General features: G+C 40.9%; 1 protein-coding gene across 1 annotated transcript in view; it reads left to right on the plus strand.

The window, feature by feature from the left end:
- Positions 1–24,826, plus strand: part of LOC126259238 (evolutionarily conserved signaling intermediate in Toll pathway, mitochondrial) — a 112,214-nt gene that overhangs the window by 79,894 nt on the left and 7,494 nt on the right. The window contains exon 3 of the mRNA XM_049955862.1: positions 15,044–15,254. Within this exon, the coding sequence (XP_049811819.1) occupies positions 15,044–15,254 (211 nt within the window). The remainder of the gene's footprint in view (positions 1–15,043; positions 15,255–24,826) is intronic.

Below are 24,826 nucleotides of genomic sequence, written 5' to 3' on the forward strand. Positions count from 1 at the left end.
CAAAATATCTGTGTGTTGAGAACATAACATTCTTTAATGTTTTGGATAGTTGTATCATGGTTTTCAAGGGGGCATTTGGTCTAGTTAGAATGTTCGTGACATGATTTTTGATATTATACCTAGTAGATGACTGAAATTTTGAAGGTAGCTATGGTCATCTCCTTATAAATGTGAAAGATTAGTGGATCAGCATGAGGGTGAAATAAGACCTGTCTGGTCTACATAACTGTCATGTCTGGAAATACAGGTTGTTTGAAAAAGACTCATCCAGTTTCACAAGCCTATGTCTTCTACATGAATGGAGATAAAATCTTGGGGGTGGATTTTAACTTACTCATAGGATAGTTAGTTTTTATTTTCATTTTTTTTTAAATAACCATCTCATTTTTAGAAGTGAATGTATTTTACAAACATTCACATACAGTGTTGGGGTACTTTTTACATTTATATTTAGGATCAAAGTTTTCATTTACCACTCACAAATGCTCCACCAGATGTGTCACAAACATCCAGACAATAATCAAACTTGTCCCATATTTTTTTGTTGATGTCTGTATTTACCCCTGTCACTGTGTGGTGGTGGAGTTCACCCAAAGTTCTCGAGTCAGGAGGCACGCAAGTGAAACGGTTCAAAAACTACACAAAATCACATACTGTGAGATCATGTGACCTCGGTGGCCAGTGGTGCAGTGGAAGATCCGTATGGCCTGTACAGTATAGACTACACTATTGACAAGTCATGCCAAGCAGTTGCAAGTGCATTGCACCTGTTGCTCTATTATCACCAACATGGCAGCAAGTAGCAGATTGAGCTACCTGCCTCAGGGAGACCCCTGCTGGCAAAAACATAAGCTGACAAGTTGCAACTGGCACCAAGGTAGACCTTTAGTTCTGATGTGCAAGTACAAATTTACCTCAAGTTTATATCTTCATTCATTTAGGGGATACAGTTTCCTGAAACTAGATGAATCTTTTTGAAGCACTATGTAATATTAAACCATTACAGCTGCGCCTGGAAAAGAATCAAGGTTCCACTGCACTTCTTTGGTATCACATGCAATTAGAACACTGTCTTTGTGGGAAATGTATAAAATCCCATTGAGTGCTATTAAGGACTTAAGGCCATTGACCCCCAGGACGTTTGAATCTGTTTGTGATGCCAAAAGTTGCCCTGTTCCACAAGGAAAGTGTGTTAATATCACTTTTGTAAGTTCACAGTCAATTAGTTGATGCAAGAAACATCTTTGCACTGTAATCACAATGATTTATTTTACCATGAACACTGTCCCTTGTACTATTAACATGCTTACATAGTTTCAGAATCAAGAAATTCATGTAATTTATGTGAATAGTTCCTGAAGAAGAGAAATTTCTTAACATCGAGTGTAGATTTAAGTGTCAGGAAGTCTTTTCTGAAAGTATTTGTATAGAGTGCAGCCATGTATGGAAGTGAAACATGGATAATAAATAGATTAGACAAGAAAAGAATAGAAGCTTTTGAAGTGTGGTGCACACAAGAATGCTGAAGATTAGATGGGTAGATCATGTAACTAATGTGGAGGTACTCAACAGAATTGGGCAGAAGAGGAATTTGTGGCACATCTGGACTAGAAGAAGGGATCGGTTGGTAGGACACGTTCTGAGGCATCAAGGGATCACCAATTTAGTATTGGAGGGAGACCACAACAATGACAGTTGACATTTGCTTCATATAACTAGGTGACAGTGAAGTTCTTTTTTTACAAGATCAGAACTTTGAACCATTGACTGTGTTGTTAAAAGCTTATGCAGAGATTATTTTTAACCCTCAATCAGTTACAGCTGTTCACACCAATGCAAGTTGGCGTTCTCTGTCCATTACTTTTGACAGTTGACAGCTATGGTACCTTCGCTGTAGCAGCTCCTTGTCTCCCACTTTGTTTTGTTACAAGCTGGTTTCAGGATGACTGCTCTGTCCGCTAGATGTCTACTAATTGTTCATTTTGTTAGACAATATCCATTATCATTTCTTTTCAGTAATACATTTAGTTTTAATTACATCACACAGGAGATAATACAGCAATAGTTTAGCATGTAACATGCATTTATTTTCTCTTTAAAGAGTTTCAATACTTTTACATTCGAATTGCAAGCTGATACACTGCACCTGGCTGCATTATTTCAGAGACCTTATCATATTTTAGGTGAGGTATGGTTGATCATGGCAGGCAGCAGTAACATATGTAATATCCTTGATCCAGAACGTTTTGGAGAAATCAAAACATGCTGCTTGAAGAGGATAACAATGAAAAGGAAGATATTTTGAAGGACACCACCACTATTATGAGACCCTGTGAACCTGGTACTGTCAATCAGTTCACAATATAACTACAGGTAACTGGTTGACCAGTATTGGATTTTTGAAGAAATTACCTTTCATTTTTAGGGTTGATAAAAAAAAGAGCTAGTAAAGGAAAAGCTGTCAACATTTCACTTTTCAATTTGAAAACTGGCTGTACGTTGGTATCGTAGTGGAGGAACATTTATTTTCCTGCACACAGGAAGTGCATATCTTGGCATTAAACATGCGTGGTGTTAGTTAAAAGATGCTGGCATAGAAGATAAGTAGAAGCATTTATCACATTTTAAAATAGAGTGAAAGATGGTGTAGGCAATGCTGACAAGTTGCATGCTTCTTATAATGTACCGAGAACTGTGCTCATTACCCATGGTCATACATTTTGATATGGTCAATACGATCACAATCAATACAGATATAATATACTAAAAGGAGTATTACAAAAAGAAGAAAATTCTGAAATGATTACCTGAAACATTAGCTCTGTACCATTGGGATGACAGATGCTTAGTTATCCCAGGACATTCAATAGACACTAAAATGTTATGAAGCAAAATACAATGTAGAATAAAGTAGAAATAATGGAAATGAAAGTCACAGCAAAAGAAGAAATGACGTGTTTGCAAAGAGGAGAAAAACATTGATGAAATAATCTTGAAGAATGTAAATCTTAGCTCTTACTGAAAGAAAAGCTCACAGTTGTTCCCCCTAAATAACTGGACTGTGGAATAGGGGACTTTTCCTCATCTTGCTTCACACTAGTGATCTGTAGTGTCTGTAAATATTTCTGCTTAGTTTTGTAGTAAATTGTTTTTATTGGTGAGACAGCTGATAAATGACATTTCTGTTATTTTTCCTGTGCTGGTTTTTTCTGTTATTTTATTGTCTTCTACTGATTCTTGCATTGATTCAGTGATGGAAGAAGCATTATTAATTTGGCTTATTCCATGTTAAGAGGCTACCAGTTGTTTTCAAATCTAACTGGAAGGCAACTAAGAATGAATGCTTAAGTAATAGTTCAAAACAAATTCTAAAAGTACAAAAATAAGTTCTGTGTTAATTTTTATTGACCCTGTCTCAACTTTTTGTATCTCCATCCTTTTGACTGGAGGTCTTTGAGACCACAGCCACTGACTATTGTAAGAAAATGAAACACCTACAGCTGTCCTTCTGTTCTTATTTATTATATAGCTACCAGTTCCAGTGTTTCAGTGCACTTTTTTCAGGGCTCAGTTGACGCTGAAGGGGTTATCACGATCCATATAGACACTGCATCAGTGGCCAACATAACTGGTTTATGCAGTCTATCTGTAAGTGTGATGTTGGCACTCTTTGAATGTTAATCCAGTCAGTTGGCAGTTTGGCTGGAGTGCTCACATCACAGGTACAGGTAGTCTGCGTAAACCAGTTACGTTGGCCCACTGATGCAGCATGTATATGAACTGTAATAACCCCTTCAGCATCAACTAAGGCCTGAAGATGGCATATTGAAGCACCAGAACTGGTAGCTACACAATAAATAAGAATATAAGGGCAGCTGTAGGCGTTTCATTTTCTTACAACTGTCGCAACTTGTTTGAAACATCAGTGATAATGGAATGTTAGACAGGGTGATTACAATTAAAGCTAAACTTTCAAAATGCTGTAGGAATAACATCACTCGTTAGAACGACTTCAAATTACAACGGAATGTTATCGGAGGAGGAGGGAAATCGTATGGCAGAAGGAAAAAAAAAAAAAAATAATAATAATAATAATAATAGTGTGAAAATTGATCAATAGATGGCACTGTATGTGTCAGAATATGTAAATGAAAATACCTGTCATTCACACGACCCACTTAAGTTGGTATAAACATGCCAGGTACACGGCTTTTCCTCCTTTCGCATCTGTGACTTCACTCTGCTTGTAAAGCTGTGTTACGAGAATGATGACTGTGCACACGTCACTCTGCAGAAATTCCAGACACTGGAGGGTTTTGGTCCAATGACTGCCGAGGGTCTGGAGAAAGTGATTCGGAAATTCGAAAAGATGGGTTCTTTTGGTGTGCAGCCTGGTAGAGGAAGGAAACAAATTGAAGCAGTGGCCACAGCAGTGCTGGAGGAGACGAGTGGTGGTGTACAAACGTGTGGTGCACGGAGAATTGCCCGATCATTGGACATACCCGTGAGCACAGTGTGTAAGCTCCTAAAAAACATCCTTCTTTGCTATCCATTCGAAATTACCCTTGTGAATGAGTTGCTTCCTGTTGACCTGCCAGCAAGAGAGGCCTTTGCTTTAGAATTTCTTGCTCCCAAGGAAGTGGACAGTGATTGGCTGTGGGAGATTTTGTGGACAGACGAAGCCCACTTCCATCTGACAGGATATGTCAATATACAGAACTGTCGAATATGGGCTGTGGAAAATCCACACACAAATCGACCAGTACCACTTCATCCAGAAAAGGTCACTGTGTGGTGCAGGTTTACGGCATCCTTTATCGTAGGGCCATATTTTTTCGAAGAGACAATTGCTTCTGGTCCTGTTACTTTTACCGTCACTGGTAAGCACTGTGGGTGTCTTACACAATCGAGTCATTCCAGCTCTCCAACAGCACGGATGTGTAGATGGGATCATTTTAATACAAGATGGCACACCTCTGCACATTGCAAATCCAGTTAAGCAGCTGCTGAACTGCTGTTTCAGAAATGCTAGAATTATCAGCCGCCGCTTCCCTACAGCCTGGCCGCCGTGGATCACCTGATCTTAATCCGTGTGACTTCTGGCTGTGTGGCTCTCTGAAAGGTGTTGTGCTCAGTGTTCCGATTACAAACTTAGCTGCACTGAAGGCACACATTGCGCTACACATTCTGAATGTGACCCCGGAAACACTTTGATCGGTTGTGGAACGTGCCGTTTCTTGATTTCAACTTTTTGCAGAAAATGGTGGACAGCATATTGAATATGTTTTGCGCCAGTGATATCGAAATTAGTTATCCAATTTGAATTTGATTGGTGCTTTTTATGCAGTTTTTTGTCTCGGGACAATTAAAAGCTGATGTTATTGATACTTCTTATGCAGTTTTTGGTCTCAGGACAATTAAAAACCGATTTTTCCTGTGCGATGTGATATGACCTTGCGGTGGTGAATGGGCTTATGTAACTAACAGTATCACACCTGTACGCCCATGCACACTGAGTAGTACAGTTTGTTTAATGTCAAACATATGCCTTGGGCATTGTTGTATGATTCATTTCTCATTTGTAATCGACCATTATTAAATTATGATTCTTGCAGCGCCATCCATTGCTACATTTTGTAACTATTTATTTTTCTTCTGCTATATGTTTCCTCTTCCCCCATGAACCATGGACCTTGCCGTTGGTGGGGAGGCTTGCGTGCCTCAGCGATACAGATGGCCGTACCGTAGGTGCAACCACAACGGAGGGATATCTGTTGAGAGGCCAGACAGACATGTGGTTCCTGAAGAGGGGCAGCAGCCTTTTCAGTAGTTGCAGGGGCAACAGTCTGGATGATTGACTGATCTGGCCTTGTAACATTAACCAAAACGGCCTTGCTGTGCTGGTACTGCGAACGGCTGAAAGCAAGGGGAAACTACAGCCGTAATTTTTCCCGTGGACATGCAGCTTTACTGTATGATTAAATGATGATGGCGTCCTCTTTGGTAAAATATTCTGGAGGTAAAATAGTCCCCCATTCGGATCTCCGGGCGGGGACTACTCAAGAGGACGTCGTTATCAGGAGAAAGAAAACTGTCATTCTACGGATCGGAGCGTGGAATGTCAGATCCCTTAATCGGGCAGGTAGGTTAGAAAATTTAAAAAGGGAAATGGATAGGTTAAAGTTAGATATAGTGGGAATTAGTGAAGTTCGGTGGCAGGAGGAACAAGACTTTTGGTCAGGTGATTACAGGGTTATAAATACAAAATCAGATAGGGGTAATGCAGGAGTAGGTTTAATAATGAATAAAAAAAATAGGAGTGCGGGTTAGCTACTACAAACAGCATAGTGAACGCATTATTGTGGCCAAGATAGACACGAAGCCCACGCCTACTACAATAGTACAAGTTTATATGCCAACTAGCTCTGCAGATGATGAAGAAATTGATGAAATGTATGACGAGATAAAAGAAATTATTCAGGTAGTGAAGGGAGACAAAAATTTAATAGTCATGGGTGACTGGAATTCGTCAGTAGGAAAAGGGAGAGAAGGAAACATAGTAGGTGAATATGGATTGGGGGGAAGAAATGAAAGAGGAAGCCGTCTGGTAGAATTTTGCACAGAGCATTACTTAATCATAGCTAACACTTGGTTCAAGAATCATAAAAGAAGGTTGTATACCTGGAAGAATTCTGGAGATACTAATAGGTATCAGATAGATTATATAATGGTAAGACAGAGATTTAGGAACCAGGTTTTAAATTGTAAGACATTTCCAGGGGCAGATGTGGATTCTGACCACAATCGATTGGTTATGAACTGCAGATTGAAACTGAAGAAACTGCAAAAAGGTGGGAATTTAAGGAGATGGGACCTGAATAAACTGACTAAACCAGAGGTTGTACAGACTTTCAGGGAGAGCATAAGGGAACAATTGACAGGAATGGGGGAAAGAAATACAGTAGAAGAAGAATGGGTAGCTCTGAGGGATGAAGTAGTGAAGGCAGCAGAGGATCAAGTAGGTAAAAAGAAGAGGGCTAATAGAAATCCTTGGGTAACAGAAGAAATATTGAATTTAATTGATGAAAGGAGAAAATATAAAAATGCAGTAAATGAAGCAGGCAAAAAGGAATACAAACGTCTCAAAGACGAGATCGACAGGAAGTGCAAAATGGCTAAGCAGGGATGGCTAGAGGACAAATGTAAGGATGTAGAGGCTTGTCTCACTAGGGGTAAGATAGATACTGCCTACAGGAAAATTAAAGAGACCTTTGGAGAGAAGAAAACCACTTGTATGAATATCAAGAGCTCAGATGGCAACCCAGTTCTAAGCAAAGAAGGGAAGGCAGAAAGGTGGAAGGAGTATATAGAGGGTTTATACAAGGGCGATATACTTGAGGACAATATTATGGAAATGGAAGAGGTTGTAGATGAAGATGAAATGGGAAATAAGATACTGCGTGAAGAGTTTGACAGAGCACTGAAAGACCGGAGTCGAAACAAGGCCCCGGGAGTAGACAACATTCCATTAGAACTACTGATGGCCTTGGGAGAGCCAGTCATGACAAAACTCTACCATCTGGTGAGCAAGATGTATGAGACATGCGAAATATGCTCAGACTTAAAGAAGAATATAATAATTATAATCCCAAAGAAAGCAAGTGTTGACAGGTGTGAAAATTACCGAACTATCAGTTTAATAAGTCACAGCTGCAAAATACTAACGCGAATTCTTTACAGACGAATGGAAAAACTGGTAGAAGCAGACCTCGGGGAAGATCAGTTTGGATTCCGTAGAAATGTTGGAACACGTGAGGCAATACTAACCTTACGACTTATCTTAGAAGAAAGATTAAGAAAAGGCAAACCTACGTTTCTAGCATTTGTAGACTTAGAGAAAGCTTTTGACAATGTTGACTGGAATACTCTCTTTCAAATTCTGAAGGTGGCAGGGGTAAAATACAGGGAGCGAAAGGCTATTTACAATTTGTACAGAAACCAGATGGCAGTTATAAGAGTCGAGGGACATGAAAGGGAAGCAGTGGTTGGGATGGGAGTGAGACAGGGTTGTAGCCTCTCTCCGATGTTATTCAATCTGTATATTGAGCAAGCAGTAAAGGAAACAAAAGAAAAATTCGGAGTAGGTATTAAAATTCATGGAGAAGAAGTAAAAACTTTGAGGTTCGCCGATGACATTGTAATTCTGTCAGCGACAGCAAAGGACTTGGAACAGCAGTTGAACGGAATGGACTGTGTCTTGAAAGGAGGTTATAAGATGAACATCAACAAAAGCAAAACGAGGATAATGGAATGTAGTCAAATTAAATCGGGTGATGCTGAGGGGATTAGATTAGGAAATGAGACACTTAAAGTAGTAAAGGAGTTTTGCTATTTAGGGAGTAAAATAACTGATGATGGTCGAAGTAGAGAGGATATAAAATGTAGACTGGCAATGGCAAGGAAACTGTTTCTGAAGAAGAGAAATTTGTTAACATCAAGTATAGATTTAAGTGTCAGGAAGTCGTTTCTGAAAGTATTTGTATGGAGTGTAGCCATGTATGGAAGTGAAACATGGGCAATAAATAGTTTAGACAAGAAGAGAATAGAAGCTTTCGAAATGTGGTGCTAATGAAGAAGAATGCTGAAGATTAGATGGGTAGATCACATAACTAATGAGGAGGTATTGAGTAGAATTGGGGAGAAGAGGAGTTTGTGGCACAACTTGACTAGAAGAAGGGATCGGTTGGTAGGACATGTTTTGAGGCATCAAGGGATCACAAATTTAGCATTGGAGGGCAGCGTGGAGGGTAAAAATCGTAGAGGGAGACCAAGAGATCAATACACTAAGCAGATTCAGAAGGATGTAGGTTGCAGTAGGTACTGGGAGATGAAGAAGCTTGCACAGGATAGAGTAGCATGGAGAGCTGCATCAAACCAGTCTCAGGACTGAAGACCACAACAACAACATATGTTTCCTCCTTCTCTGATAATATTCTGTTGCAATTTGACGTCATTCTGACCAGTGGTGTTATTTCTACAGGGGTTGGAAAGTTTAACTTTAATTATAATCACCGTGTACATTATTCGTAAATATTTTTCTGTGTACAGAACGCAACTGCACAATTACACCAAAGAAAGACATACAGTACCTTGAAGAGTGTGTGTAAACTTTCATCAGAAGCCCTAAAAATTCTTAGATACAGTGGAAGCCATGAGCTGCTGTAGGTAGTGACTTTCATGCAGATTTTGTGCAGTGGCTAGAGGAAGGCAGCTTATCACATAAATTAATATTTATTGAGAAAGCTATGGTTGATGTGGGTGGAACAACCAAAAGAAGGGATAAAAATATTGTGACACTAATTGCTAATAGCCATTGCAGTATGTTTTGATATGTATGTCGAAAATTAACATACCATCACCTAACAAAGTGCAGCCACATTGAACCCTCATAAAATTTGGGTGATACTCAAATTGTAGAATTATCTTATATTTACATCTAAATTTTAAGATTCATTTAAAATCTGATTTTAGAATGGCACTAAACATGTGACCACTGTCAGTGAGAGGATTCTTGAGGGGGCGGGGGGAACACAACTGAAACCAGTCACCAGTCATAGTTTTTGAAAAGGTTTTGCATTGTACCATTTGTAATTTTCTCTTTGTGAGATGCTAATTTGACCAGTTATAGAGTAGTGGCCCAGCATTTGGAGTCTTTATCAAGTAAGCAAGATAGCAGAAATTGAATGAATACAGAGAGACAGAGGCTGTAGGACTGTAACAGGTTGGTACAGTCCATACGAAAAGGTAACAGACACTTGGGGACAGAGCATTGAGTAACGTTATACTGAGTGCACTATCCAAAAATTACCTGGAGCAATTAAACAGAGAACCGACTCATGGAGATAACATCTTGGACCTACTGATAACAAACAGACCCAAACTTTTCGACTCTGTAAGCGCAGCACAGGGAATCAGTGATCATAAGGCCGTTGCAGCATCCCTGAATATAGAAAGTAAATAGGAATATAAAAAAAGGGAGGAAGGTTTATCTGTTTAGCAAGAGTAATAGGAGGCAGATTTCAGACTACCTAACAGATCAAAAGAAAATTTCTGTTCTGGCACTCTCAATGCAGAGTGTTTATGGAAAGAGTTCAAGGCAATCGTAAAATGCTTTTTAGACAGGTATGTGCCGAGTAAAACTGTACGGAAGGGAAAAACCCACCGTGGTTCAATAACAAAGTTAGGAAACTACTGCCAAAGCAAAGAGAGCTTCGCTGCAAATTTAAATGCAGCCAAAACCTCTCAGACAAACAGAAGCTAAACGATGTCAAAGTTAGCATAAGGAGGACTATGCGTGAAGTGTTCAGTGAATTCGATAGTAAAATTCTATGTACCAACTTGACAGAAAATCTAGGAAGTTCTGGTCTTATGTTAAATCAGTAAGTGGATCGAAACAGCATATCCAGACACTCTGGGACGATAATGGCATTGAAACAGAGGATGACACGTGTAAAGCTGAAATACTAAACACCTTTTTCCAAAGCTGTTTCACAGAGGAAGACCGCACTGCAGTTCCTTCTCTAAATCCTCACACAAACGAAAAATGGCTGACATCGAAATAAGTGTCCAAGGAATAGAAAAGCAACTGAAATCACTCAACAGAGGAAAGTCCACTGGACCTGACGGGATACCAATTCGATTCTACACAGAGTACGCGAAAGAACTTGCCCCCCTTCTAACAGCTGTGTAGCGCAGGTCTCTAGAGGAACGGAAGGTTCCAAATGATTGGAAAAGAGCACAGGTAGTCCCAGTCTTCAAGAAGGGTCGTCGAGCAGATGCGCAAAACTATAGACCTATATCTCTGACATTGATCTGTTGTAGAATTTTAGAACATTTTTTATGCTCACGTATCGTGTCATTTCTGGAAACCCAGAGTCTACTCTGTAGGAATCAACATGGATTCTGGAAACAGCAATCATGTGAGACCCAACTCGCTTTATTTGTTCATGAGACCCAGAAAATATTTGATACAGGCTCCCAGGTAGATGCCATTTCCCTTGACTTCCGGAAGGTGTTCGATACAGGTCCGCACTGTCGCCTGATAAACAAAGTAAGAGCCTACGGAATATCAGACCAGCTGGTCACTGGATTGAATAGTTTTTAGCAAACAGAACACAGCTTGTTGTTCTCAATGGAGAGACGTCTACAGACGTTAAAGTAACCTCTGGCGTGCCACAGGGAAGTGTTATGGGACCATTGCTTTTCACAATATATATAAATGACCTAGTAGATATGAATATAATAGAAGGAAACATTCCACGTTGGAAAAAATATATCTAAAAACAAAGATGATGTGACTTACCAAACGAAAGCGCTGGCACGTCGATAGACACACAAACATACACACAAAATTCAAGCTTTCGCAACAAACTGTTGCCTCATCAGGAAAGAGGGAAGGAGAGGGAAAGACGAAAGGATGTGGGTTTTAAGGGAGAGGGTAAGGAGTCATTCCAATCCCGGGAGCGGAAAGACTTACCTTAGGGGGAAAAAAGGACGGGTACACACACGCGCGCACGCGCACACACACACACACACACACACACACACACACACACACACACACACATTCTTCTCCCACTCGATATGTAAGTGTGGTTCCAAGTACACACTATCGTGCACTGTAAAGCACCTTACGGAGTACATATGCAGATGTACACTTGCTTATAATATTTTCTGTCTCCAATATGTTTCGTATGATATTGCTTATCCATCATACAACAGGTGCACTTGTCCTCAGGAATTTGGATGAAGAATAAGATGTTGAACAACTTGATATAACAGAGCAAGATTGCAGATACCAGATGATTTCAGAGGAAAATGATGCAGAAAAAATTGTACTTGGAAATTTTAATGAAGCATTGTCATTGTAAAACATTTTCTTATGACTTTAAGCCAGAGATAGACATGACTCATCAGTAGACTTATTATTTTACACTGAGTCTTCAAATTCTAGGGAGATGTTCCTTTTTTTAAAAAAATGTTTTTCTATATAGCTCTATGCAGTTGTCGAAGTTCTGGAAGAGATTAGGGTTTATCAAGGGGTTGCACAAAACTGTATTACCTGATCCAGTTTTCCTTGTATTCGTAGAATATGTACTAACCAATAAAAACTGGCAAAGTGCAACAAGGACTCACACTCCGAGGGTTCCACCCTGGGAATCAACAGTTTTGACAGTTGTTCCCTATTATCAACATTGATACTGGCAAGATACTAGTCCTTAGAATGTGATGACTTTCTGTCTGCCTCCATAGCTGAGTGGGCAGCACAACAGAATACCAGGCGAGGGGCCTGGATTAAATTCCTAGGTGGGTCATTTTCTCCTCAGGGTCTGGGTGACCATCATTATTATTTCATCCTCACTGACACACAAGTCGCCGAAGTGGCAGCAACTAAAAAGACTTGCAACAGGCGACTGGTCTACCGAACAGGAGGCCCTAGCTACATGCACATTTCATTTCAAAGGCTTTCAGCGATGTTTTAATTTTAATTTCGAAGTCTGAAAAATGAATAAAAAACAAATATTTTTGTGAGATGTAATTACTAATTAACAATTTTCTGATTTTTCCCCTTTACTTGTACTGTGAAACCTTGGTTCTTGCCAAATTTCATGATTCTAGGCAAATGGGAGGTGCCGTGTAGGTTTTAATGAGCGAGTTTGTGAGTATCAAAGTATGTGACATAATGGGCCATTTCTTTTGATTGCATGGCTTAGAAGCTTCAATTTCTTATACTGCCAAGGGACCATAGACATAAGTGTGTGACATAAATTTCAACTTCATATGTCTACTGATTCCTGTGAAAAGGGTTTTTAATGGTTGGACAGACAGACGTCTGGACAGAAGGATGAAAGGATGGCGGTTCAATTTTTACCGATTGAGGCATGTAACTCTAAAAATCACTCAGTTCTTACATGAATTTACCCCTTCATGTGGCAGTATTGGAGACCAGCCGTATTTGACAAATACTGAGTCACATGGCAGTTAAATGGGAATTAACTGGAACAACAAATGGTCAATTATGGAATACAGTATAGCATAGCCTACTCCAACTGTACTTTCAGTCTCCTCTTCATTGAGAAACTGGATATGTAAATGGAAGAATGTGTGGCTATATGTTGTAAATAATGAATTAAGGAAATGACACACTTCCTATACTTTCAGATATATTTTAATCCCTAAATGATACTGTCTAAATGAGTTGTTTGCACCAGTACACTTAAGGTCTAATGGTCAGTTCATAAAATGTAAAAAGTTATTTCTTCTGTCATGTCTTATTAGATCCTATTTCACGTGAGAGCTCATTTTTCCTCCCCCAAAAGTAAATGTATCACAGGACAAACATAAACAGTACAGTGCATATAAATTATTGTGGTGTTAAAATAACTTTCCCTCTTGGTTACATACTTCACAATAGGCCCAATCTGCATCTACAGGGTGTGATGATTTGTAAGCACCCTTATTTCTTTCTTTCTTCTTCCTGTCTCTTACTTCCACACTTACTGTTTGCTCAGCAGATGTTGAGGAATCTTTGTACACAGCTCCTGTAAACCATATGTCAATCAACTATATTATATAGTTATTTCGCCTAGTGGAAGTAGAATCAGACTAGGATTGCAATCCTAGTCTGACTCCCACTTTTCTAGAGTAAATTCCATCTACAGTTCTGAGAAGTTCAGTTTGTTTTGTATCTCCTTCTGTTGGTATAGAGTCACAGAAGTAGTTATGTAGCTATTTCATATCTTAAATGGTTCATATAAATAAAAATAAAACATAGCTTTTATCATCACCAGTGTTAAATGTTACAAACTTGCCTATTAAATAAAAAAGGAAATTTAAATCAGACAACTCTTTCGAAAATGCTTCAGTTATTGGCAAAAGCAGTATCTTAAAACAGTGCAGTTTTCAGAGAAGGTAAGACTCAGACCTGCTCTAAAACTTTTCTTTTTTTAACTCTTAGAGGTGGGTAAAAATTGATCACTAAAACATATACTAATAACTATTGATATAATTTCACCAGCACATTTAATATGTGTGATACTTCATGGAGTTTACAAAATCTTAAGAATTAATAAGTCACTTATTTAAAGCAAAGCCTATGTCATGTCTGCAGTGTAGGGGTACCTTTATCAAAATTAACTGCTAGGTTCTGTTCGGCTTGGTGATATGGTAGTAATGAGCAGCTGCCCCGTATCACTGTGTCTGATTTGTTTTACCATCTGACAAGATGATCCGCATAACAATGAAGATTTTGCAAATACGCTTCTTGGGTTTGCCGCTGAATCGTACTGTGTAACTCGCACAATATTTCCTGGATGCAACTGCTCGACATCATCAGATGGTGGTAGCTGCTGCTGTCACTGCTGCAAGGCACGACGGATGTTGCACCGAGGAAATATTGTGCGAGTTACACAGTACGATCCGGCGGCAAACCCGAGAAGCGTATTTGCAACAGATCCGTCAGAAAAGCATGAAAAGTCACAATGAAGATTTTTTCGATGCATTTTAGAGTTGAGAATAAGGTTGTAAAAGGTATAAATTTCATCTTGCGTTCATTAAAATCATGGAAGTGTCATTCAATGGTTCCAGTAAATCACTGTGCATATGACTGTATTTAGAAACTTGAGAATGATGAACTTGGAGTACGGCCAAGTTTTTCTGTATGGGGTTTACTTTCCTTAATGTTTACTTTCCCTTGTTCTGCAAAAATGGACAGTGGACAGCTCTTAACCTAGTGTGTCTTCCCCCCCCCCCCCTTTTCTTTTTTCTTTTCCTTTTACAACCATTACCTACTTACCTCACTGAAGAAGGTACATTTAGGAGTTAAGAGAGGTGGAACCTCCATTTTCTGCTTAAATGTTCCTAAATTTCTGTTAAATGGACAGACTAAATTTTGCATTAGGAAATATATATATATATTTTATTTTGTAGCTTTTCTGCATAATTAAACCATTTTGTGTGTAAACTTTTCTTAACTGTGTTGCAGACAGCAGAGCTAGCTGACAGTGTAGATGATACATGGGTTGTGAGTGTCCAAAGTCCAGATCAAAGGAAACTTGTAGACACACACCCTGAAAACATACCAGTTTATGTTAAAGGGGCTTACAGAGTGTGGCTACGAGATGCTGCTGTTAATTACTTCATACTCATGCGAAAACCAGTGCAAAAACCACAAGTTGCAACTGAAGATCCAGATGGTTTGTATATATGTGTGTGTGTGTGTGTGTGTGTGTGTGTGTGTGTGTGTGTGTGTGTGTGTGTGTGTGCGCGCGCGCGCTTGTGTAAAAGAGGCATACAAATAAGGCATAGGTCAAAGACTTGAGCATCAAAATCTCACTTTTCACCTTGAACATCAAAGGAGGAGGAAAGCTGTCATTTATTCCACATTAAAAAATGCCGTTCATGCAGCACTAACTCCTGTTGTCCCCAGTATCATCTGAATTATAGCTGAGAATGTGTGGTCACATGCTAAGGTGACACGTGCTCAATACATCATTAGTAAGCACCTTATACAGTATTTTCTCTGAAATCACCATAATTAGATGTGGTTTTTCAGTGGACCTTGTATTTAACTGTAGTCACCATCTCTGTACGTTGCCTTCTGTTTCGTCTTTGCCCCCTTCCGAAACATTATGAAAGCTGAGATGTAATGTGAAACGAGTATCATAAGATCTTAAATGATAGGCTACTACTAACATCCACATTTCATTGTAGAGCTCAAAATTTTCTTTGAGTTGGAGTGGTACAGCCATAATTTTAAGGATCATTATTAGGTAACTGAACAAGATAACTAACTTTTTAATCGCTCTGTCCCCACCCCCACTCACAACTCTTTTGAGTATGCACTTAACAAACAAGGAGCTTCAGAACTTGCAATATTACTACTTTCACTGTTCATCAAGTCTTATCCTTCTACTATTCTTTCCCAGGCTGTCCTCCTCCTGTCTTGTTCATAGATTTTTTTTATGTTCTTACTCTGCTTCAGTGTCGGTCTTCCTTGTCACCTTCTTACTCGCATGCATTCCTGAAGGCCAGTCACATGTTAAACGTGTAAAAGGTGACTGGTACCCGGGGTGAGAGGCAGGGCCCACACACGTTCCCTAGTGGAGGTCAGTGAGTGCCAGAGCTCTGGTACCTCCCCAACCGCCAGCCAGTCATTCGGTCTGGAGGTGGGGAGACGAGGACAGTCATAAAGGCATGTTAGTACCCCAATAAGACAAACACCCAGAAGGAAAGAGCTCGCCATCAGAGACGCTGACAGTAATGGAGAATCAGACTGCAGCATGTGAGGGAGTCTACAAAACCCCACCCCCGCCTCCCAGTGTTAACTGTACAGAATGCCGTGCCACTTTGTCCTGCAAATGCTCTGTGTACCTTGTCCAAAAAATGCAAAGCAAATGATAAAACAAATAAAAAGAAATTTTCCTGCCCCTATTCTGTCTCTGAGATCCCTTCAATAACAGTCCTGTGCAAAAACATCACCCAGCAAATCTGTAGTGTGAATCACCAACTGTTCCTCTGCCATAGAGACAGCTGACAAAAAAAAAAAAAAAAAAAAAAAAAAAAAAAAAAAAAAAAAAAAAAAACCCTACCTCTGAAGAAATAATGGAGCAGGATCCTCCTGCTTCTGAATGCTGTAGTACAATGCGTACGAAACCAGGCACTGTGAAGCTGCCAAGATAATCGCCCCTAATATGCAGTTAACAGCTGTTGGCACCGAGCGAGGTGGCGCAGTGGTTAGCACACTGGACTCGCATTCGGGAGGACGACGGTTCAATCCCATCTCCGGCCATCCTGATTTAGGTTTTCCGTGATTTCCCTAAATCGTTTCAGGCAAATGCCGGGATGGTTCCTTTGAAAGGGCACGGCCGATTTCCTTCCCAATCCTTCCCTCACCCGAGCTTGCGCTCCGTCTCTAATGACCTCGTTGTCGACGGGACGTTAAACACTAACCACCACCAACAGCTGTTGGCCTTAAAAATAGCTAAACTCCGATGGAATGTATGCAGCATCAGTTCACATAGGGCATGTGAGGCAATGTCTACAATGAGGAGTAGAGCCTCCCCACAGCTTTAGAAAGCTGACAAGTCATCTTGCACGTGGCTTGTATGTGGTTAGTAAACAAATTATGCACAAGAAATATTTGCTTGTGTTTAAATTCAGTATGATAGACTGCTCCAACTGGTGAGTGGGTTGTGCATTGTCACACTTGGATTTCAGGTGAGCACCACTACATCCACACGAGGTGGGCTTCCCTCCTCAGGCCGACAAATAATAACTCTGCAGCAGTGAAGACGGGGTAGAGTACTTTGTCAACATTATTCTCAGTGCCAGCTAAGTGTTTCATAGCCAGGACATTTTCCTCTTTTGTTAATTTTTCTAAATGTTTTACTCTGCCTTTTTATTAATAGTATGAAAGAGAGAGATTGCTACTCACCATAAAGATGACTTGTCGAGTTGCAGACAGGCGTAATGACAAGACTGTTACATATTGACCTGTAGGCCAAAGCCTTCTTCATAAGGAACACACACGTTCACACTAGCAAGCACACTTGCTTAGCGTTGGGAGGCAGGAGAGAGTGAAAAAGGAGACAAGCAGAGAAGGGAAAAAGACCAGTGGGTGCCTTGGCAGAGAGAGGTGCACACTGAGGCTGAGGGGAGGTGGTAATAGACTGGGTGGAAACTGTTTGGTGGAGAGTGTGGGGACAGTAGGCTACTGTAGCTTGAGGCTGAGACAATTTCAGGAGCAGATAATGTGTTGTAAGGGTATCTCCCATCTGCACAGTGCAGGAAAGCTGCTGGTTGAGGGGAGGATCCGCATGGCCCAGGTTGTGAAGCCGCCATTGAAATTGAGCATGTTGTGTTCAGCTGCACGTTGTGCCACAGGGTGATCCACTTTGCCTTTGGCCAAATTTCTACAATCTGTCCTTTTTGTAATATTTCTGATATTTCTGCGTGGACTTTCCTTTAATACTTCTTTTGTTTTTTGTAATATACTTTGTCATGTTGCGGGGCACAGATCTATCTTTAGATACCTGGTTTTACTTTTGTGAAAAATATCTTTATTGGTCCTCGAGCCAGTGCTTCAGTGGTCTCAAACTGTGCACATTGCTGTTCTGCCTTCCTGCCTCAGAAGTGAGTGGCCGATGCTTGGGAAATGTCTTTCACTTCCCGTGATTGTGAATACTACGAGACTGCTTGTACTGTGATGAACTGGAGTATGCCTTTTCAGTGTTATGCTCCTCCACTCTGGGACCGTATGACATCCACGTTCAGATGTTGCAGCACCTATCTCCTGCTGGCATGCACTTTCTCCTCGATACTAACAATTGTATCCGAAGAATAGCACATTTGCTGTACGTTGGTGCAAAGTCACTGTAATCCCTGTACCTGTGTGTGGTGGAGACAGGCAACGCTCCATTTCCCTCACCAGTAGTGTCTGCAAGGTAACGAGATGGATGAACAGCGTGCAGCTGGTATGGTGACTTGTGTCTCAGGAATAGTCAACAAACATCCAGTGTGGCTTTTGTAGACATCGTCACTCAACAGTTGACCTCCTTGTCACTTTGTTGACTCACATCATGGACAACTTTCTGTGGAAGTGTCACACTGAAGCCATATTTTTTGATATGCAAAAGGCCTATGACACTTACTTGTCGGAGTGTGGGCATCCTTCGTACAATGCGAATGTGGGTCTTCTGAAGCCCCGTGCTCAATTTATTTGGGAGTTTTTAAAAAGGCTGGGCTTTTAATGCACTTGTGGGTTTATGCTACCAGACATTTTTATTCAGAACAGGTTACCTATGACTCTATGCTAAGTATAATCTTATTTCCTATAGCAATAAACCCACTTATTGACTCTTTCCCACCAGATATCTCAGACTCTTTCTTCAGCTATGATTTTGTGGTCAATTGCAGCTCTCAGTTAACCTATTTACTTGAGCAATAACTTTGTGCTGTTTCGACCACCTCTACTATAGGAGCATAGATAATGGGTTCCACATTTCCACAAAAAAAAAAAAAAAAAAAACATTTATATGAATTTCTGGTGGTGAAATTAGTTCCTTCTGTGGGGTCCTGCGCACTCGTCTCTTATAGAGTGCCTAAAGGTTGCTGCTTTCTCAGATAGCTATACAACAATTCAAGCAACTCACATTAATCATTTTTATTACAATAAAGTAGACTGACAATACTTAAACTTTGGTTTACAAGAACATGTGGCAAACAATTAGTGAGATGCAAACAATCGATGTCTTTCGCTATATACAATGTGGTTTCTAGTCCAGGTCTGCTACTGCCCGTCTTTTGCTGTCCGCCCATGGCTGGCAGGAGTGACACTAATATTCTCTTCGGGTAGAGGCCGCTCCTGTGACGTCCTATTCGGTGTGCTATTGGCTGATGTCGTCTCACAGCCGTCTCTGTTCTTTCATTCTTCATGTTCGTGCCGGCAGTTTCGTTACGCTGGAACACCGTCCACCATCCTTACTTCTCGGTTCAGCTTCTCTTTCATCCATTAAAACCACTAAGTTCTTAGAATTAATGTTTGATAGAAAGCTATGTTGGTCCTCCTGTATGCCCTACCTGGCAGCACCCTGTCTCTGTTCTCTGAATGTCCTACACTTTCTTACTTACACCTCATGAGGAGTGGGCCAGAGAGTTCTCCATTGTTTGTATCTATCCTTTGATCAAAGCTGGACTATAGGTGTGTTGTATATTCATCTGCACAACCATCCACTTTACATCACCGTAAAACATTTCATCATAATGGGATCTGTTTGGCTTCTCTACCAGTCCAGTTATGAGTCTTTATGTGGAAGCAGCTGAACTCCCACTGTCACTCCACCAGGATGTTCTCAACAGCAAACACACTTGCTGATTGTCCTGTGTGCCCAGGAAATATGTTTCCTTCTTTGATATCTACCTTGACCGTGAGTATGAGCCACTCTGCTTCTTTGTTGTCTCCCAGAATTTACTTTTGTGTTCTGCTTCGAAAGCTTTAGTACGTATTACTTGCTGCATTATGAAGGGCTGAGAGACCTTCCCTTCTATTGCTTTGTGCAGAGGTCCTTTTTGGACTTACTTCACTTCCAAAGAATATTAGTCCAGCTTCAGTCATTTGCTTGACATTTCTGGAACCTCTTATAAAGTTTGAAAGACCACCTTCATTTACACTGGTGGCTCTAAGGATGACAGAGGTACTGGATGCATGTCTGTTATTGGTGAAGAGGATTTTAGGTATTGCCTTTTAGACCTGTACTCTTATTTTCACTGCAGAGCCCTCCCATTTATCAGGCCACATGCTTGGTGACACAGAATCTCTAAATGTTTTGAATGCCATGATCCTCTGAGTGCTCAGCAGTTTTCATGTGCTGTACATGTACAGCAAATCCAGGTATGCCTTAATTAGCTCACTGATGCTGGCACTGGTGTGTTGTCATATTGGTTCTTTGATAGGTCAGCGTGTTTGGAATGAGGCTCCTATTTTATTTTTCTTCTTCTTCTGAGGCTGCCAGTCTACACCCCAGCCTTTTAGTTGCCACGTCCCCTCAGAAGATCTTAATATTGCTGTACATGGGAACATTTTATCATTTTGGAATGCACACTGGTCATCTCTCTGTGGGAATGAGCTCGGGGAGGTTAAACCTCCCAATGGATTAGATGTCTTCCTTAGGACCATCTCGTCATCAGGTGATGGCTTTAGCTGTACTGTATATCGGGCACTGTCTTTTCAACCACAATCATTGTCTGTCGACTGGCGGCCCTATACCACTTTGCGATGACTGTAACAAACCAATAACAGTACACCACTTTCTAACTCAATGTCAGTTTCTTAACCCTCTGTGTTTTATGAGAATGAAGTATTTCACAACAGCACTGATACGTAAAACATTCTCGGTTTTCTTGTTGCATTAATTCGCAATAAAATATCGAGCTATCGACGATAGCCTCCATCGTCACAGTCGGGAGCAACTGACTGTCTTCACTGCTGCTGTGGTGGCCTTATGCAGCCCAGGGACGGACGGCTCCTGATTGGTTGGCTTGTGATTGATTGGCAATTATGTACTGCCGTTGCAGACAGTGTCAGTGTCTGCGCTGGTGGTGCCACTGCTTCTGTGGGAATGTAAAAACTGCAAGGAATGTCTCTGCTGCTTCTCTGCATCGAGCTCTCATTTCCGTGCACTGCTCAGATAATATTCGCTATCACATTTAAAGTTCTTCTCGCTCATTCGTATTTCAGCAGCCTCCTTAATAACAGAATCCCAGTATGTGGAGGCATGGGCAAAATTTTTGTTCCATAAAACAGTATTTTATGTTTGTTAGTGAGGCTGTGCTCCGCAATTGCCAATTTCTATATTTTTAATATGCCATTGGTGTTCTGCACAGCGGTCGGAAACTGTACGAGTACATATTACTTTCCTCTACGGGGAGCACATTGCATGCCAGGTTCATCAGCTGGAGAAACTGCACGTCAAATATGCACAGTTGCGGAGTAATTTGGCATTTCTGCAACACTGTCAGGATAAGGAGATTGTGCCAAAGTTTGCTGTGTTTAAACACCATATCAAAATGGTTGTAATGAAGAATATATTATGGAAGACCAGCCAGGTGATTGTCAAAGATAGGTTATGACACACAAGGTACGAACTGGATTTTAATGCACGCAGTTTATATAGTTGCCATCTTTTGTTATCTACAGTTTTCTCACCTTTTGCCTGGGAGTGGGTCGATATGACGACGGCTGCTCATCAAAAAGCTCATCTTAGCAATACATCGGCTAAACAAGTAAAGAAATTTGAGCATCTTGCAGGTATGCAAAGATCAGAGTCATCGTTTGAAACAGCATGCACTGTTGTCAACCTGTCTGACAAGAACCTGGACAAAGGAGCTATTTTGGCTCTTAATAAAGGTTTGAATTTTGCTCCCCCATCGTGGATCTTATCAGTGAAGGACAATGCCGACGAAGTGAGGCTTATTACCAGTCACTTTTTGGCCTCAGTTAGGCTCCCAAATCTAATATCAGTAGAGAGGAGAGAGGTGGGCTCCATTTACTTTGGAGAAATGAAGGTTTTGTCATGTTACCACCAGGCAAAGGAAATGCCACTGCCATTCTTAATACTATTGAATATCATAGCAAAATGACATCAGTATTGAAGGACAACACATATAAATGTTTTAAACGGGACACAGATCTGAAACTTCCTGGCAGATTAAAACTGTGTGTCGGACCGAGACTCGAACTCGGGACCTTTGCCTTTCGCGGGCCAGTGCTCTACCGTCTGAGCTACCCAAGCACGACTCATACCCCATCCTCACAGCTTTAATTTCGCCAGTACCTTGTCTCCTACCTTCCAAACTTCACAGAAGCTCTCCTGCGAACCTTGCAGAACTAGCACTCCTGAAAGAAAGGATATTGCGGAGACATGGTTTAGCCACAGCCTAGGGGATGTTTCTAGAATGAAATTTTCGCTCTACAGCAGAGTGTGTTCTGACATGAAACTTCCTGGCAGATTACAACTGTGTACTGGACCAAGACTCGAACTCGGGACCTTTGCCTTTCACGGGCAAGTGCTCCACCGACTGAGCTACCCAAGCACTACTCATGCCCCGTCCTCACAGTTTTAAAACTACCAGGCTGTGGCTAAGCCATGTCTCCGCAATATCCTTTCTTTCAGGAGTGCTAGTTCTGTAAGGTTCGCAGGAGAGCTTCTGTGAAGTTTGGAAGGTAGGAGACGAGGTACTGGCGGAATTAAAGCTGTAAGGATGGGGCGTGAGTCGTGCTTGGGTAGCTCAGTCGGTAGAGCACTTGCCCATGCAAGGCAAAGGTCCCGAGTTTGAGTCTCGGTCCGGCACACGGTTTTAATCTGCCACGAAGTTTCATATCAGCGCACACTCCGCTGTAGAGTGAAAATTTCATTCTAGGGACACAGATCTGATGTACAGCAGAAAAACTATGGAGCTACTGAAGAATTCCCATCTTTCAGATGATGATATGAAAAATCTCAGACTGAGCTCCTAGACCTCCCAGGTTGTACGTACTACTGACGATCCACAAGGATAATGCTCCCTTGAGACTTATTGTCAGTGCAATAGGTTCCCCTACTTACAAGCTGGCCAAGTACCTAACGAAGTTGATGATTCCTGTAGTCAACTGTTGTGAACATCACATCAAAAACTCCCACATATTCGTTGAGAACGTCAAACAGATTAGAGTTGGTCCAAATGACGTTTTAGTCAGCCTGGATGTGGTATCACTGTTTACTAAAGTTCCTGTGGAGGACACTTTGAAAATGTTGGTGGATCTTTTTCCTCCTGAAACTATAAAGTTGTTCTGGCATGTGATGACGACCACCATACTTCTTGTATGGTAGTAAATTTTATGAAATGACAGATTGTATAGCAATGGGTTCTCCATTGTCTCCATCATTGGCTGACCTCTTTATGGAGAATTTTGAGGTACATGCATTAAATTATAGGAGCCCCTCTGTCCATCCTTATTTTATCATTATGTTGACGATACATATATGGTCTCGCCACATGGCTCAGCTCCTCTCGAACAATTCATGGAACACATGAAGAGCATGCATCCAAATATCTGGTTCACTGTCAAGATGGAGAAGGAAGGAAGCTTGCCATTCTTAGATGTTTTAGTAAGACGACAGGCGGATGGGTGTCTAGGCCACTCTTGTGTACTGAAAGCCAATACATACTGATTTATATTTTCATGCACAGAGTTTCCATCATCCTGTTCAGAAGAGAGCCATTTTGAACACGTTGGTATAAAGAGCAAAAACTGTTTCTGACAAGGATCATTTGAAGTTCTAAATTAACCATCTGAAGTACGTGTTCCGAAAGAATGGCTGTGGTGGACGCGATATAAAGACAGTGTTCTCCAAGAAAAGGAAACATGAAAATGCTGCACACTCACAGGATGAACCACCAATTGCGGTTCTTCCTTTTTTGTGGCGCTATATCCAATAAAATAGGGAGAGTCTTGGGTTGATGGGGTACAAGACCGATTTTTTGTGCTCCTAAGAAAATTAAGATGATGATGCGCCCTGTTTAGGACAGTCTTGACCTCTGGGTCCCTGGAATTTATAATATCCTTTGTGAGTGTGAAAGCAGTTACATAGGTCAGGCCATTTGTATGGTTTCTGACTGCTGTATGGAGCACCAGTGGCATATTATAAATAGAGAACTAGAGAAATTGGCAATTGCGAAGCACAGCCTAACTAACAAACATAAAATACTGTTTGATGAAAAAAAAAATTTGTCCCATACCTCCACATACTGGGATTCTGTTATTAAGGAGGCTGTTGAAATACAAATGAGCGAGAAGAACTTTAACCACGATAGCGGGTATTATCCGAGCAGTGCATGGAAATGAACACTCGATGCAGAGATGCAGCAGGGACATTCCACCAGCACAGACATTGACACCGTGTGCGACAGCAGTACATAATCCCTGACCAATCACAAGCCGACCAATCAGAAGCCATTCGCAGGCTATATAAGGCCGCCATAGCAGCAGTGAAGACAGTCTGTTGCTCCTGACGATGACGATGGAGGCTATCATCAAAAGCTTGAGGTTTTATCCCGAATTGACATGGCAAGAAAATTGAAAAGGTTTTAGATATCCCCTGAGTTTTAATGTGTTTTAGTCATCTGTGGTTTTAGCAAGTACAGCACATGCTGTAGAATGTATTCTACTTTTTAGTCATTTGGGCAACATGGCAAAGGAGATTTAATTTTCGACTAGTTGCAGGTGTCA

The sequence above is a fragment of the Schistocerca nitens genome, chromosome 5 (assembly GCF_023898315.1).
Source record: "Schistocerca nitens isolate TAMUIC-IGC-003100 chromosome 5, iqSchNite1.1, whole genome shotgun sequence".
NCBI classification, from domain to species: domain Eukaryota; kingdom Metazoa; phylum Arthropoda; class Insecta; order Orthoptera; family Acrididae; genus Schistocerca; species Schistocerca nitens.